This window comes from Eleutherodactylus coqui, chromosome 11 (assembly GCF_035609145.1).
Source record: "Eleutherodactylus coqui strain aEleCoq1 chromosome 11, aEleCoq1.hap1, whole genome shotgun sequence".
Lineage (NCBI taxonomy): Eukaryota > Metazoa > Chordata > Amphibia > Anura > Eleutherodactylidae > Eleutherodactylus > Eleutherodactylus coqui.
This window is the reverse complement of record NC_089847.1, coordinates 36,528,515-36,545,216: the sequence shown is the minus strand read 5'-3', so window position 1 is coordinate 36,545,216 and position 16,702 is coordinate 36,528,515. Positions and strand designations below refer to the sequence as shown.

The following is a 16,702-nucleotide window of genomic DNA, read 5'->3' as shown; positions in this document are numbered from 1 at the left end:
TTTTAAATTAACCCAGACTCCCTTAGAGCACTGATAACAACTATACCCAAACTTGGTAAGGATCGTGCACTGCCCTCCAACTACAGAAGCCACATCCCTCCGTAATGTTGATTTTAAAAGTTTTTTTCCATTTATACTCGTAAATATGCTGAATAGACTACTTCCCTCTATGATCCATCATGGCTAAGTGGGCAACTTGTTGATAATGTCAATAAAATACTCACCATCATACATTTAGCCAACACTTCTGACACACCATTGTCGGTTTTAGCATTAGATACCAGGAATGCATTCGATGGCCTCATTTGTTCGCCTTTTCAAATAGTCCTACAGAAAGTGGGCTTTGCAGGCCCCTTTCTAAATTCCTTGCCTACTGCATACCTCAAAATCCCCTCTCTTCACCCAACTCCAATACATATAGCTAGTGGCACCCAACAAGGATGTCCTCTTATTTCCAGCTCATTTTGCGTTTGCAATGGAACTCCTGGCCAACGCTATTTTCGAACATCCAAACACTCGGGGAGTTCAAATTGGCTTTGCAGGTGATCTTCTCTTTATGCTAAAGATCGTTCTCACTCACCTCACTGCCTAATATGACTAATATCTTGGAGAAGTTTAGTTTAGTCAAATCAGAAATTCTATTCTACAATACGCCTTCCTCTACCCAAAATCCTATTCAGCTCAATTATGGATTCAATGTTCATACCCACAATATCCCAAGTATAGCCACTATATATAAATGGACCTATGAACCTCTTCTCCGACAGCTTTAATGGGACCTGTTGAAATGGGATTGTCCTTATTTCTCTTGTATAGGTAGGATTCATGATGTCGAAAATGGTGCTTATATTTGTTGAGAACCCTTCCAGTTCCTGACCAGGCTATTCAATTACTACAAAAACAAATGTATTTTTTCATATGGTCCCATAAACGACCACGCATTTTCTAGAACTATCAAGTTCCTACATCAGAGATACAGTGCCAGTCCATCCCAAATTTTAGAAAATATTGCATAGCCACCCACCTATCTCTGCTTTTTCCCATTCAGACAAACTGACAAGGTCCCGAATCTACCCACATACTTGGCAATCCCTAGTTTGGGCCAAGATCTCTCTTCCAGCCAACTCCCGTCAGATCTGTCTCCCCTCACCCCATTACTTTAACCCCTTTGTTTCCAGCAAGGGAAGATGTTCTCCAATTTAATTGGTGACATGCTAATACTTTTACTACTCTATATGATTTCTTGATGCATGGTAAAGGGGTCTCCATAACTTCTTTCAATACCAACTGCAAACCACCCACTGTGGAATGGTGGAGAAAAATTCAGGTCTTTCATTTTCTTTCTTTTTTGACCAACTCCTTCACTAAAATAGTACTGAGCCCCATAGAAGCTATCTGCAAATTCTCTCCTTTATCTTCAGGTAGCTTTTCCCACTTTTATGGCATTTTGAATAAGGCACCACCTTAAATAAACTTACATATATGATTTCAATGAGAGGAAGATTTGGGTTCTCTTTGACTCTAGAACGCGGCCATCACTACTGTGAGTTCTTAAGTAAGAATAGTTGGCAGGTCTCATTGACTGAAACATCACTAAAAGTACTCCACAGAGCTTATATGGTCCCAACTAGAATTCATGCTATGTGCTCTGAAATCCCGGACCCCTGTGTCCTGGGCTGCAGTGGGGTAGGCACTCATCTTCATATTTGGTGGGTTTGCGCTATTGTTTAATTCTTTTAGAGGAAGGTAACCCATCTAGTTACCTCCGTTGTGGGTTGTTCCTATGAATTAGATCCATTTATTCTTCTACGGAGCAACAAGGCAGCTGGCATCTGTAATGCTCCTTCAGACTGCTACAGTACATTACAATGGCAGCTCATATTCATAATGGACAGCAGTGGCGTCAACAGCAATTACTATTTGAACCATTGATCAGTCGCATAAACAAAAGAATTCCGTCCATCTGATTAGATACAGTTACTAGTTTCGATAAGATTTGGGGTCCATGGTTATCCTCCATCAGTGTACTTAATTTACAATTCTATGCTCCCCTTTAGGGCTCCTGCACACTGGCGAGAACGATATCGGGCCGTGATTCATGGCCGGGTATCGCCCTCGCAATGCTTCTGAAAAGCCCTGGACGCAAGGCGTTTTCACAGGGAAACAGCCTCGCATCACAACAGGGCTAAAGGAATCTCCTTCCATGGCTGTCACAGCCGCGGCAGGAGATGGCGATCTTCTCCAACTGTTTTCAATGGGGCCGGCGCTGCTGTTGCCACCGGCCCCATTGAAAACATGTGGAAGCTCCTAGATGTGAGGTGTTTTCATTTGAGAACAATCTTGCATCCCTGCGGAGGTTTCCTTCATCACCGCTGTCACAGCCGCGGCAGGATATCGCTATCTTCTCCTATTATTTTTAGTAGGGCCAGCGGCAGAAGCACCATTGAAATCGATGGGAGTAGATCGCTGAAGGAATCCCCTGCTGCAGCTGTCACAGCCGCAGTACAGGATCGTGATGTTCTCCCATTGGTTCCATGTTCTTTCTTTGGGCGATATCGCCAAAAGAAAGAACATGCTGCGATTTCTTTTCTGCATCGCAACACGGTGCCATGCGGGCAACATCACAAATTGAAAAGAATGCGTTTCATAATTGTGCGTCTCGCAACGCACAAATTTGCATTATTATATCGCCGGTGTGAGGGAGCCCTTATAGATCTCTAGAAATACTGGAGAGCCATCTGGATAATTGTCTTGGGTCCAGACCTCACAACCTCACTGTTTACATTATACAAGTTTGGGCCATACTTTTTACTTCTGTTCTGTTAGGACTTCGTTAGGACTACTTGAATTATTTGTGCCATTACTCTAATCACTTTTACTTTACATTTATATCTGTAAGATACGATGTCCCCCTGCAAGGGGGTATTTTGGCAGACTGTTGCCATCTTGTTGAACTAAAATCTCAATAAATACCTTTTCATTAAAAAAAAAGAAGACAAAAAATGAAAAAGCTGCAGCGAGGGGGTGTGGGGTGGGGGTTGGTTGAAGAGATTGGATTGGTGGCAAATTCTTTTTAGTGAGTGTTTTGCTGACACAGAACTCACTGTTTCGCTCTGTGTTTGAAGGTTGTGGTCCTGGAGTCATGGCTGAAGCGAAGACGCGGATGTCTGAGCGCTGTGTATATTTTGGAGATTCCTGTCAGGATGTGTTGTGCACACTCGGCGCTCCTCACAAAGTCTTCTACAAGTCTGAGGATAAAGTAAGTAGCCAAAGTATGGACAGATACAATATTATTGCTGCCTAGCTGGACCTCAGGCCAATACGGCAATGGTAAAGTTGGACAATTTTTACCACTTTATTAAATAGTAAGCCCCCATTCATCCTGACAAGTAGGTAGTGAAACATTGGCAGTTACAAGACGCTTTGTGTTATGCAGTCTCCTAAGAGTAAGGTCCCGTGCAGCGCCTATTCCTTTGCTATCGCATGTTGAGATGCATCCGCAACGTCCAGCTCACTGGGATCCAAAATAATTTAAGTTGTTCCTCACTGTTCGTAGTTGAGGGCCGCACAGTTTTAGGCAGAGCATGTGGCCATTAACAATGAACAGTTAGTAACTACTTAAAGGGGATCTCTAAGCACAAATATCGGTGTCGAGATGCCTAAATAGCGCTCTGTACCACATGGGGCACAAACTGAGCATGTGTTTGTAAAAAGGAGAAGATTATTTATTGCAGCAAAAACTTACTTCTATAATCTGCCACTTTGTGTACAAATGAACCCGTCACTCCATGCACTAGAACCCAGCCTTGCAGAGCGTTGCCCCTGATGGTTCAAAGGCCCTCTGCTCACTCCCGCAGGACCCAGCGATGGAGCTCAGACTGCTTAAGGGAATAACAGTGTGAAGAAAAAGAACAGCGTTTCCCCCCCCCCCCCACCACCCCTTACTGCCGGGCGCAACACACATTGCAAAGCTGGGTTCTGGTATATGAGCAGTGTGTCACTAAAGTCGAGGTGTGGACACCTCAACTTCAGTGCACATGTCCGCTTCCGGGTGGCCCAGAGAACCGCACAGCGCAAGAGCGGAGTTTCACCTCTGTTTGTGCTGACATCCGCAGTTATGGACGACGCCGGAGCGGTGGATGGGTATGAATAAGGGCTGGCTTGCATGACCCGGGGCTTAGGCATCCCGCCTCCGTGACTCGAGGCAGGCTCATCAACATATATGGTGCCAGATTATAAAAGTACGTTTTTGCTGCAATAATTATTTTCTGCTTTTTGCAAACACATACTCAATTTGTGGGTCATGTGACACACGGCGCTATTTGTGGGGACAACATCCCTTTAAATCCTTCCAAGTTGCCGTTAGGTTGGAGCTTGTGGCTGAGTCTTAGACGTGCAGTAGTCATGAAGTAGATGCTGCATTGGGCCCTACCTTAATAGGGGTTAATGTTACTGATTGAATTAGGCTGCTTTCACATCTGCGCCCGGGGCTTCTTTTTTTATTCTCCATTCGGGGAGCAGGAAAAGGGAATCCCCTGGCTGAACGGAATCTGTCTTATGATGGAACTGAACAGCACAGAATGGACCCTATGGACTGTAATGGAGTCCATTCGGTTTGTGCTCAGCTGCCCAGCATTTTACCAGAAGCAGAAGCACTGCATGCAGCGCTATTTCTTTTGGTATTTTGTGCCAGATCTGCCACGGTATCTCCGAACAGAGGTTCCAGCGCAGATGTGAAAGCAGTCTTAATCATTCCAGTCACATTCTGAACCTTTAGCAGATTTCCTCCTTCCTTGTCTTTGAGAGAAGGTCTTTTACAAGCCAGTATGAACAAGGGTGCGCTCCATAATAACAGCTTTCCGTGAGCAGGAAAAATGCGCCCTCCTACTGTAATATCTTAATTAGAGATTCCATACTTGTCCTGACCTCTCGTAAAATTCTTTGCATGTCGTGCTGTCTCGTAGGAATGCATACAAAAATAATAAAAGTCTGCACATCCGATAAATAAAGTGTGACGGTGCCGGACAAGCTATGGCTGCAACAAACACATGCTGCAGCACTTATACACACTCAACAGCTGCAGAAATGTGCAGAACTGTTATTTATACTAACCGCATAGAAATGCATTGGTATAAATACCAGTTGTGCATACTCTTGCAGTTCTTGAGGCTGGAGTCAGACGAACGTATATCGGCTCGGTTTTCACGCCGAGCGGGGGGGGGGGGGGGAGGATGGAAGAGCCAGGAGCAGGAACTGAACTCCCGCCCCCTCCCCCATCCCGCCTCTCCTCATTGAAAATAGTGCAGTGGGGTGGAGAGGAGGCAGAGAGGGGGCGGGAGCTCAGTTCTTGCTCCTGGCTCTTCCAGCCTCCCCCCCTGCAGAGAGAGATGACGTATATCGGCTCGGCGTGAAAACCGGGCCGATATACGGTCGTCTGAATCCAGCCTAAGTGTGTAGGCGTGCTGAAGCCTTCTCATAGTCACCTGAGTTTTGTTAGCATGATGATTAGCTCTCGTTCCAGAATGTGAGAAATTATTCTTCAGCTGCCTATTCACTACTGGGTCTCCGAAATACAGCTGGGGGTTATAGTGCACATTGGCTATACCTGATTGGTAATTGCATGAGTGCCAGTAGCCAAAGTTATACAGATAATTGCCAGACTGAACTTGCAAGTTCAAAACAAAAAGTCTCCCCACTGGATACAGAACTCACAAACTAGGTGCAACACGTCTCCAGATTCTGTGGCCCCCGGGCCCTAGGAGCTTTTCATACAGATGGGCGAAGGTCATCCAAAATCCTAGTGTTGAAATACGGCCATCAGGACTGGACTCCTGGAAGGCGATTCTTACTCTCCATCTCCCCAAGCCACTTCATTTCCTTCTCTTTTCTCCTTGTTTCCTGATATGTAGTCTGTTCTTATATCAACTTGTCTTTCCAGAGTGACACATGAAAAATAATCAGGATAATCCAAGCATTTTGTTCCTTCATTATGTTCTAGAATGCTTTTTGATTCTTGTAATAAATATATTATGAATAGTCAATAAGAATCTCTGAGAATGGCCGATCACCTGAAGGTTCCTTTTCCTGCATTGATCTGTTATTAAGATTGGTCAAGAAGTAAAGCATGGAGCAATTTTCATCTGACAGCCGCATCCTTCTCCATTGACGGTAATGGATAGCTGCCAGCTGCCTCTTTTTAATGGCATAAATGCTTTTTATTTGAGTCTGACTTAGATTTGGCGATATATATAGTCCTAGATGGCAAGAGATCTTTGAGAGAGCTTTTCTTTTTTTCTCATGGATGCTTTATACAGACTACAATCATATCACGAAACCTGTAACAATGCTAATTCATATAGACCCTTCTGGCACCACAAATTATGTGACAGTGGCGCCATTTAGTCTGATTGGTTACACTGTTGGGTTTTCTAAGGTTCCCCACACCCCCAATGTGCTGTTCACCTTGGCAGAATTTTTTGGGAGATATTGGCTATAAGGGTACTTTTACACGGGATGACTATCCCTTTCACAGAGGAGCAATGATCACTGACTGGAGGCAGACCGCACCAGAGATCTCTTCCAGCCGTCCGCCTCCATTCAGAGTGAACAGGCAGTTGTTGATAGATGATCGACTGCCTGTTTACACAGTTGCTTGATTTTTAAGAGCGCTAAAAACTAAGCGACACGAACAAGAGGGCGATTCTCACTCACTTGGATCTCGTGCTTACACCGGCCGGCAGTCACATGTAATCACTCTTTTGAGCAATTACTTGGGCAACTGTTGGCGGCCGGCAGTCACATGTAATCACTCTTTTGAGCAATTACTTGGGCAACTGTTGGCCGTGTAAAAGTATCCTAATTCACGTAGTGATCAGCGTTAGCGGAGTCTTGTGTTAGGGGCTGTTTGCATCACATTTTAGCCATCTGTCAAGTTTACATTCCTATCCCACAAACTAAAGTGTGCTTGATGCATATATTTCTTTTTACATGTTTCCATACATTTAATGTAAATGTTCACAAACAAAACTTTATTTAAAAGAAACACTTTACAGTGAATATATATATATATATATATATATATATATATAATATATATACCATTTTTCAATGTAAAAACTAACAAAAGCGTTTGGGCTATACATTTTAATGCATACAATAAAATACTTACACGTATGCCTAAAATTGCATATATTTGTATACATTTTTTTTCACGTATGTTTTATGTGTACACTACAAAATGCATTTAAAAGGGATTAGAGATGAGCGAGCACGCTCGTTTAAGGCTGATGCTTGAGTGATCATCGGTCTTGTCGAGTAACTGATTACTGGTCCGAGCACCATGCGGGGTGGCAGCAGGGGGCAGGGGGGAGAGTGAGAGAGAGAGCTGATGTTGGAAGATGTCTGGCAGGGTATTCTTACTGTATATTACTGGCCGCTCTGTAGTTGGGGGGCCTCTCCAGCATGTCCCATACTGCAGTACTGGCTCTAGCCAGCAGATGGTGCCATTGTATAATGGCAGAATGAGAAAGCCCCCTAGGAAACCCTGAAACCAAAACTGGATTGCAAAGTGTTAAACGAGCATGCTCGCCCATCTCTAAAAGGGATGTGATCGGCCCCTTATATGTTAATTACTGAATAAAGTGAATTTTTGTGCTTTTATTTTTCTCCGTAATTAAACATTTCATTTCTTTCCTTTTTGTGTTTTTCAGATGAAGATCCATTCCCCGTCCCCCCACAAACAGGTTCCTGCCAAGTGCAATGATTATTTCTATAATTATTTCACCCTGGGAGTGGTGAGTATTTCTGGCTGCACCAAATCCTGCCAAGTATCCCGCTATTTTCACATAACTGCCTGACTTGTTCGAGTCACATGAATACATCCATATGAATAAATACATTTATGTTTCAGAGAGGATCTTTCCTACTTAACCCTTTAAGGACACGCCTACTTTTTGCTTTTTCGTACTTGTTTTCCTCACTAATTTTAATAAGATCACTTTCTTTATTCTTAATTATTCCTTATTTATTTATTTCTGTCAACGTAGTCGTATGAGGGCTTGATTGTTGCGGAACGGGTTGTGATTTGTATTGGTATCATTTAATGTGCCATACAATATATTGAAATTTTTTTTAACAATTTATGAGTGAATTGGAATGTAAAAAGACAGTGCACTTGTGCCGTTCCGTCAGGGGAGATCTCCTGCTTTATTACATTACATTCTTTGACTCCATGTCTTTGTGTTACACTTTCAGGATATTCTATTTGATGCGAATACACACAGGGCCAAGAAGTTTGTATTGCACACAAATTATCCGGGACATTACAACTTTAACATGTGAGTAGACTTTTTGAGTGAAATATCACATGATTTGCTGGGTTGGGTTTTTTTTTTTTTGTAAACTAATAAGGCCAAAATGTGGTCGTCGCTAAATATTCTCTCCTGACTCTGGGAAATTTAGCTTCTGCCTTCAATTTTGACCTCATTCGTAGGGAAGCAATTACCAGACCTCATGGTACACCATAAGTAAATCAGCAATCCTCTTAATGTGCCACCCTTTTGTTTTATTGCTTGTGTTATTTATATTTCTGCGTGATGAGATGGATGTTCCTGGGTGACTATAGGACCGTAATATACTCACATTTATACATAGCACGGTTTTGTCTTCCTCAGGGTGTATTCACACAATTGCGACACGGATGCAACTTGTACGTGAACACAATTTAAATCTGTTTATTCACACAAGCAATTTTTCTCTCAGACCAATAGTCCGAGATAGAAACATCACAGCATGTCCTATTTTGGGGCGATTCTTGTTAAAGAATCGCCTGTTATTTCCTATGGGAGCCTCAATAAAATCACATTGCAATCTCATGCATGCGTTTTACATGTAAGTGCGATATGATTTTAATAGAGTTGAGCAAACATTCTCTGCCAAGCTTGATGCTCGTTTGAGTGTTAGCGTACTCGATGGTGCTCGTTACTCGAACAAGCATCAAATCGTGTTCGACCCCCGCCCCAGCTTTTGGCTCCTCCTCGCTGTGATGTGCCTGTTTTGGCCCCTCCCCGCCGCAGAGAGAGAGAGAACGAACACGAACCAAGGGAAAAAAAAAAAAAAGCTCGGGGCCCGGCATCCCACATACAAAAATGCTCGAGTCTCCTATTGTAGTAAGTGGGGTTCGTTACTCGAGTAGAGCTCTCGAATTTTACGAAAAGCTCGACTCGAATAACGCGGACCCGAGCATTTGGGTGCTCGCTTATCTCTAGATTTTAACCCTTTGCACGTTTTAATTTTGGATTCAGGGTTTCCTAGCGAGGTTTCTCTTTCTGTCATTGTACAATGGCGCCATCTGCTGGCTAGAGCCAGTACTGTGGTATATGACATGCTGGAGAGGCTCTTGACAGCAGAGTGGCCAGTACCTGCCGGACGTCTTCCGACATCAGAGCTGTATAGCCTTCAATCAGAATGTCTTCAGACGTCAGACAGTGGATTGGAAAGGGTTAACTATTGGAAGCACATGCTTGTTTTTTATGCATGTGAAAAACACACGTGCAGCGATGCCATCCGTTTTATTCACAGGTTTAGGATTGCAATGGGAGTTTCTACCGTATGACCGATATCTCTCTCACCTGGGTGGATTCAGCCTTACTGTACAATGTCCTAGCACAGATCCTGTAAATGCAAAGACCCCATTATCTGTGGATATGCATTTCCAGTAGTAGTTAATAAATGATGCAGTCATATGACTTCTATCATCTTCTCAAAACCTCTGCTAGCTCATTGGAGACAATGCATTAATGTAGCAACATATGGGAGTTAAATGCATAAAATCGCTGACTGTTGAAAACCTAAATCTGCTATTGACAAGTGAAGTGAAAGAGCAAAGTTGTGTGGAACTAGTAGCAAGGGAAAAAAAGAGAAACTTTTATCTTCAGCCCGCTGTTATTGCTTGCTTGTTGTATGTTCTGAGCTTACGTTTTCTTGCAGTCCACACATCTAATTGCAACCCATGTCATACTTTTATTAGTTATCATCGTTGTGACTTCCGGATTCCTTTAATAGTGAAGAAAGGTGAGCTTTGCGTCAAATTGTTTTTTCTTCTTCTGTTTTCTTTTACTTCCCTTTCTTCTTGAAGCATCTAACATTTATAACATGACAATAACCTAATTTCTCATCTGTGTTATTGACTGACGGACACAACAAAAACTTGGTATAGCTGATGCCACTAGGTGGCGCAAAAAGAGTTTGTTCCTCCTCCTAGCTATACCCCTCCTGCAGGCACGGAGCTAAATCTGTTTTAGCTTGGTATCTGTAATAGACAGACCTCCTGCTCTGCAGGTCTTATGTTTTTTTGTTGTTTTTTCCTTTTTCTCGTCTACTTGGGAATCGGGGATGAGATAACTTCCTTGATTGCTCCCAAGTGTGGAGGGCGAGCAGTGCTACATCAGACAGTGTTACTCCCTCCTCCAAGAAGACAAAGTGGAACAGAGCGGCGCTAACTACTCTGCTTCCCGCCAGCCATGGGGTTACCTGAGATTTTTGCCTGGTCCCCCATATCCAGCGATTCCTCACCCCTAAGTGACAGTCACTAAAGTTGTCACCCTGCTGGTGCCTTCAGGGAGCCGAAAAAAAAAGAATGAAGATGAGGTAAGTATAGCACCATTGTCCCTACCCCTCCATACTCTCATCACCTTCCCTACTTTCCTTGGGTCAGTTCTGGATGGCGGGCAGGGATACTAGTCCTAGTCCCCCCAGCCCACCCCACGGGGTCTCTGTCCCAGGGATGGTTGGCTCCCCTCCTTCCTACCTTCGTTCCACTGGTTTGGGGATTCCTTTTGGGATGACATTATTGTGCAGTGGATCTGCTATATTCCATTCTACTTTTGCTAGACTCTTCTTCCCGAATGGCCGGAGGGATAATGGCATACCATAAGTTCATATCTTTCATGGTTCTGTGATGTATCTTCATAACCACAGGTTATGACCAGTACCAGACAGCTCGTTCCTTACTTCTGCAGTGTAGGTCTTCACATGCCTCCTGATCTCTGATGGCTTACTCTAGGTCTTGTCCGCCATACAAACTCATTAAACTCCTCCAAGGAAGATGTATTTGCATTGCTGTTAGGCCCCCTGCACACGGGCTGAAATTCCGCGACGGGATTTCCTGCAGAATTTTCGCCCGTGCCCACTGCCATAGGATTGCATTAGAAAATGCAATCCTATGCACACATCTGCGAGGCCCGCACAGAAACGTCAGTAGTGACGGGCCGGCTCCGCTCTGCGCCGGCAACCGGCGCATAACAGAGATGGAAGACGCTGGGAGCGGGTGAGCCACATGCCTCTGCAGCGGCACTGGTCCGCATCCCGCTGCGAGAATCCTCGCAGCGGGATGTGACCAGCTGTCTGCAGGAGGCGTTATTCTCTGTACTGGCAGTTCAAGTATTTGTCTTCTCATTCCCTTTACGTGGAGCAGTTCTGGATGACAGATTGCTCTCCCTTCCTTTGCCTGTTTTCTTATGTTTATCTTACTTGACACTAGTATGGATCATTAGTCCTTTTTTTCCTCTATACACTATATATGACTCTATGCCAGATTCTAAAAATCTTGGTAGTGCAGTAGACGAGGCCGTACAGTACTACAATGGGACACCTTGATTTCAAGTTGACCCTTTCACAGCTTTGGTTCCTCCACGATCTTGTCTCAGCAATGCTGAAGTGGGTTCTTGAATCCCTCTCAGTAGGCACATCCGTCTGGTGAAGACTGCCATCTCATCACTACACAGTGTACCGACCATGCTAAGTGGCCCACTCCATGGTTGGCTTCCCACCGCGATCCCTCCCATAAAAAGTGTTAGGCGTCTATATGAAGCCTGTACACTGCTGAAGTACACCTGACGGGCACTACATTCATTATAGTTGGTAGGAGGGGCTAACTCTTCTTGTGCTCAGTGTCGCCTCCTAGTGTCAGCAACTATGCCCAAGGTCTTCTGTGTCTCCCAATGAACGTGATGAGAAATAGATTTTACAGTAAGTAACAAAAATCCATTTTTTTTTCTTTGTACTTAACAGACAACTCTGAAACACAGACAGAAATCTGCACCACCTACAGCAAGGTAAGAGACACAGATTAATGATTCTAGTCTAATTGACACAGCCATTCATCTCGCCAAACATCGCTTACACCTTATGTTATTAGGTCTTGACTTGGAAGGAATCTGACAGCATTTCTGCTGTGGCAAAACTGCTTACAGAGCCAGTTAGAAGCAGAGGATAAGGGTGCAAATGTGCCTCTACTAATGCTTGTAGGGTCCCCTGCAGAAACAGAACTCTGATACCTTAACAAGTGCTCTGGAGGCAGGAATTGTCATTGAAGTCCATTCAGCTGCTCTGATTGACACCGGTAGTGTCCAATCAGGAGACTCCTACATCTGTTAATCAGAGGTGGTGTGCAGCCGATTGGACAGAGAGGAGAGAGAGAACTTGATTGGGAAGTCCCACCTCTAGAGCACTTGTGTGAAAATCAAAGTTTGTGTTCTGACTGTTGGGGACTCTAAAGGCTGATTTAGACACAACGAGAATTGCTCAAAATTCGCTCAAAAGAATCTTTTGAGCAATTCATGTTCTGTCTAAATGCAGGGACATCGTGCAGTTTTCGTGCATGAGTCGTTGATCACTGAATTCTAGCTTGCTAGAATTGAGCAATCAGCTGTTATCAGCGGAGCAGGCTGTTATCAGCCGGCTGCGCTGATTAGATTCTGCGTGCCTGTGTCCTGCTGTGAATTTACAGCGGGGCATGGGCTGTAAGCGCAGAGAACACTGCAGCTGTTTGCTCATGTAGAACAGCTGTAGTGTTCGGCGAGGGATAGCGTCGGTGTCCCGCTGTGCCTGCATAGCTATATAGCAGCTAATTAGCTACTATAAAGTATGCAAAGATGATCGCTCAAAACTGTCGTTTGAGCGACTTTTGAGCTATCATCTGTCAGTATAAAACAATATTAGAGATACATTTACACCCCTGTCCCCAGTGCTGTGAGCAATTTGCATCCCTTTATTGTTACTAAGTCTTGGACCCCCAGATGTTCCCCTACTTTTGTCCGCCACGCTCCGTAAAATGATCAGGCAGACATTGCAGGGTACGTGTAGCTTCTGAGATATTTTTAGGCTGCCTGCAGTGTTGTGGTCTGACGATACCGCTTCCTGTTGGAGCGTTACATTGTTATTCATGTTAGATTACATAGTAGATTAGAATGTAGTTTCGGCTACATGTTTTCAGAAAATTAGCGAACAGTCCTTGGGTTCTCAGTCGTGCAATGTCTGGAAATTCTTCTGATACCCCAACACTGAAGACATGAAGCAGAATTTCTACCTCCATAAATGATTTTAAACATTAGTTTTGATTTATTTGTGCAGTGGGACAGTATTCAAGAACACTTGGGGCACCCTATGGAGAAGCCAGTTGTCCTTCACAGGTAAAATAAAGCTTTTCAGTTGAGCTCCGTAATACATGTTGACACGAAGTTAGGTCTGAAAGTTAAAGGGGTTGTCCCGCGCCGAAACGGGGTTTTTTTTTTTTCAATAGCCCCCCCCGTTCGGCGCGAGACAAACCCGATGCAGGGATAAAAAAAACAAAACAGATAGTACTTACCCGAATCCCCGCGGTCCGGCGTCTTCATACTTACCTTGTGAAGATGGCCGCCGGGATCTTCACCCTCGGTGGACCGCAGGGCTTCTGTGCGGTCCATTGCCGATTCCAGCCTCCTGATTGGCTGGAATCGGCACACGTGACGGGGCGGAGCTACGAGGAGCCGCTCTCCGGCATGAGCGGCCCCATTCAGCAAAGGAGAAGAGCGGACTGCGCAAGCGCGTCTAATCAGGCGATTAGACGCTGAAGATTAGACGGCATCATGGAGACAGGTAAGTGAATAACTTCTGTATGGCTCATAATTAATGCACAATGTATATTACAAAGTGCATTAATATGGCCATACAGAAGTGCTTACCCCCACTTTGTTTCGCGGGACAACCCCTTTAAGTACACAGTTAAGCTCTGTTCACATCTCAGTCTTGGGTTATGTTAGAGGTATATGTTGGGAGCATTCCATGAGGTATACCTCTGATATAAGCCACTGTATAGGCATGCACTGGCATACCCTGTGTTTAGGAACAGAGAAGACTAAACTTGCATATACAGTGGAGAACACAAGGCGTACCGACGAATGACATGGTTGTTGGTGGGTCTGTGGACACTTTTTTTTTTTCTTCCAGACAGAACTTTGGTTCCCAAACCACGCCACGTTCCCCGTCCCCCACCAGTGACAGATCATATAGGCAAGGGTTGTCCTGAAAGGAAAGCACCTTTCTAAAGTTGGTGCTGATAGTCTAGAAAGTTCATTGTTGCAATTCGTAATTGTATGTGTAAACCAAGAGTCTTTAGTAAGCATTCACCAAGTTAAAGGGATTGTCCAAGATTAGGAAAACATGACTGCTTCTTTCAAAACCAGCGACGCATGTATACACACGTGTTGTATTATTTACTTCAGTATAGCTGAGCTGCAATACCAGAGATAATCCTTAGACAGGTGTGGCACGGTTTCTGGACTAAAGCGGACATGTTTTTCTTAATATATTCCCATCTTGTAAAGTGATGATGTATCACTAGGAGGAGCCATGTCTTTATGATTGCCAGTGTTCTGACCTTTGGGACAACACCCACCCCCCCAACCCCTTCCCCGATTCCTGAAATTGAAGACCCCGTAGCATTGCTTTAGCACTGCATCCCCTTCTAATTTGTCCCTGCTGTTGCCCCTTAATTCTTGAGATTGTATGCCATCGCATTAAAAGATGTGAATACCCCTTTACTAAGAGCAGTTTACGGATTGTCACTATTCACCACGTTAGTGTTTTTAACCCTTTAATGACCGCCCCTACACCTTTTAGCGGTGGTCATTAAAGGGCCTTGTTCTTATGCATGCACCTTTTTTTATGCTGCCGCATCAGAAGCCTAGCACGGGTCTCCTGTGCCAGGGAAAGCAAGGGCTCGGCTGTCAAATGACAGCCTGGCACCTGCTCCAACAGCTGGAATCTGAGACAAAAGCAAAAATAGCAAAAACTGTATAAACGGAGTATCGCCTAAATTGTGCTGACTCAGAATAATGTGATCCCCTTATTTATCCTGCATGCTGAACACCATAAAAATGAAATCCACAAAAAGAATGGCGGAATATGTTTCTCCAATCCGCATAGGAAAAAAAAAATAAGTTGTACAATACACTATATGTACCCCTTAGTGATGCTATTCAAAATTACAACTTGTCCTGCAAATAACCCTCCCACGGCCATGTCAATGGAAAAATTAAAAAGTTATGGCTCTTAGAATGCGATGACGAAAAAATCTGAAAAATTAGTCATTAAGGCACAAAAAGACATCAGTACTAAGGGGTTAACATTGTTATGTTGTATTCACATTGTATATATATTTTGCCTTATTTCTTAACATGTAACAGGAGAGACGATGTACTTATAAATTTGGGTTTAGCTATTCACAACACCGTCCAGAAGCCAACAATCAAGTAATTTGGATATATATCCTATGTTGTATCGTCTTCCTGACCTTCATGCTACAGCGAGGTTTATTGAATGTTATTGAATGTGGCTTGTTGGCTGAGGTATAGAAAGTATTCACAAGTGGACGAGATTTGCAGAAATCTCGGTCACACACTATGGACAAGCCGCACGGAAACTGATATGAGATGCGGAATTGAAATCTACGACGTGTCAATTTTGGCGCCGTTTCCGCTGCGGACTCTTCTTTCTATGGGGAGAGGTTTTCGCAGAGGAATACAGGCTGAAAAGCCACGCCGAATGGCGCAGGTTTTGAAGCAGCCTTTCCGCTGCAGAAACCTCAGAATTCCCGTGCGGTCCCGCTGCGGACATTTTGTTGTGATTTCCATCCCGTGTGAACCCGGCCTTGAGCTGTAATCCTACATAATCATGGATGTATTTATTTTTCAGATCTTCCTCGCCAAATAACACAAACCCATTTGGATCAACCTTTTGTTTTGGTCTGCAGAGGATGATTTTTGAGGTTAGTAAATTGTATTTGTTATTCACTAACATTGCAGGACATGTGTTCTCAACTACGTTGATCGTTGACTCGTAACTCTCGTGTATTGAAATGTTTCTTAAAGGATGTCTGTTATCTGGACACACCGCACTTATGGCTGCCTGCAGACGGCCGGGTTGGATCGCAGCGGGATGCCGTCCCGTGCCCCTGCAGAGGCCTGCGGCTTACCCACTCCCAGCGTCTCATCTCTGCGCTGTGTGCCGGCTGCTGGCCAGCCGCCGCATGCGCAGAGGGGAGCCGGCCTGTCACACCAGTGACATTTCTTTGTGGGCCTCTGCGAGACCTTCACAGAAATAGAGCATGCCGCAATTTGTTTTCCGCGTGTGATTTCACAAATCGCGGCCGTCTGTCTAGGATTGTGTTTTCTAATGCAATCCTATGGCAGCGGCCATGGGCAGAAATTCTGCGGGAAATCCCGCCGCGGAATTTGCGCCCATGTGCAGGATGCCTAAAGAATATGGGACATCTGTGCCCTACATAAATGTTGGCCCATAACCCCACATGATACTTTTAGAGTTCGCTTTTTTTTTTTTAATGCTTTTTGGCCATGAAGGTATTTCATATATTGCCATCATTATG

General features: G+C 44.3%; 1 protein-coding gene across 1 annotated transcript in view; it reads left to right on the top strand.

The window, feature by feature from the left end:
- PHAF1 (phagosome assembly factor 1) overlaps positions 1-16,702 on the top strand; it is a 51,852-nt gene that overhangs the window by 23,355 nt on the left and 11,795 nt on the right. Inside the window, exons 10-16 of the mRNA XM_066583793.1 lie at positions 3,126-3,259; positions 7,710-7,793; positions 8,254-8,336; positions 10,028-10,071; positions 12,070-12,113; positions 13,411-13,469; positions 16,012-16,084. Coding sequence (XP_066439890.1) covers positions 3,126-3,259; positions 7,710-7,793; positions 8,254-8,336; positions 10,028-10,071; positions 12,070-12,113; positions 13,411-13,469; positions 16,012-16,084 — 521 coding nt within the window. The remainder of the gene's footprint in view (positions 1-3,125; positions 3,260-7,709; positions 7,794-8,253; positions 8,337-10,027; positions 10,072-12,069; positions 12,114-13,410; positions 13,470-16,011; positions 16,085-16,702) is intronic.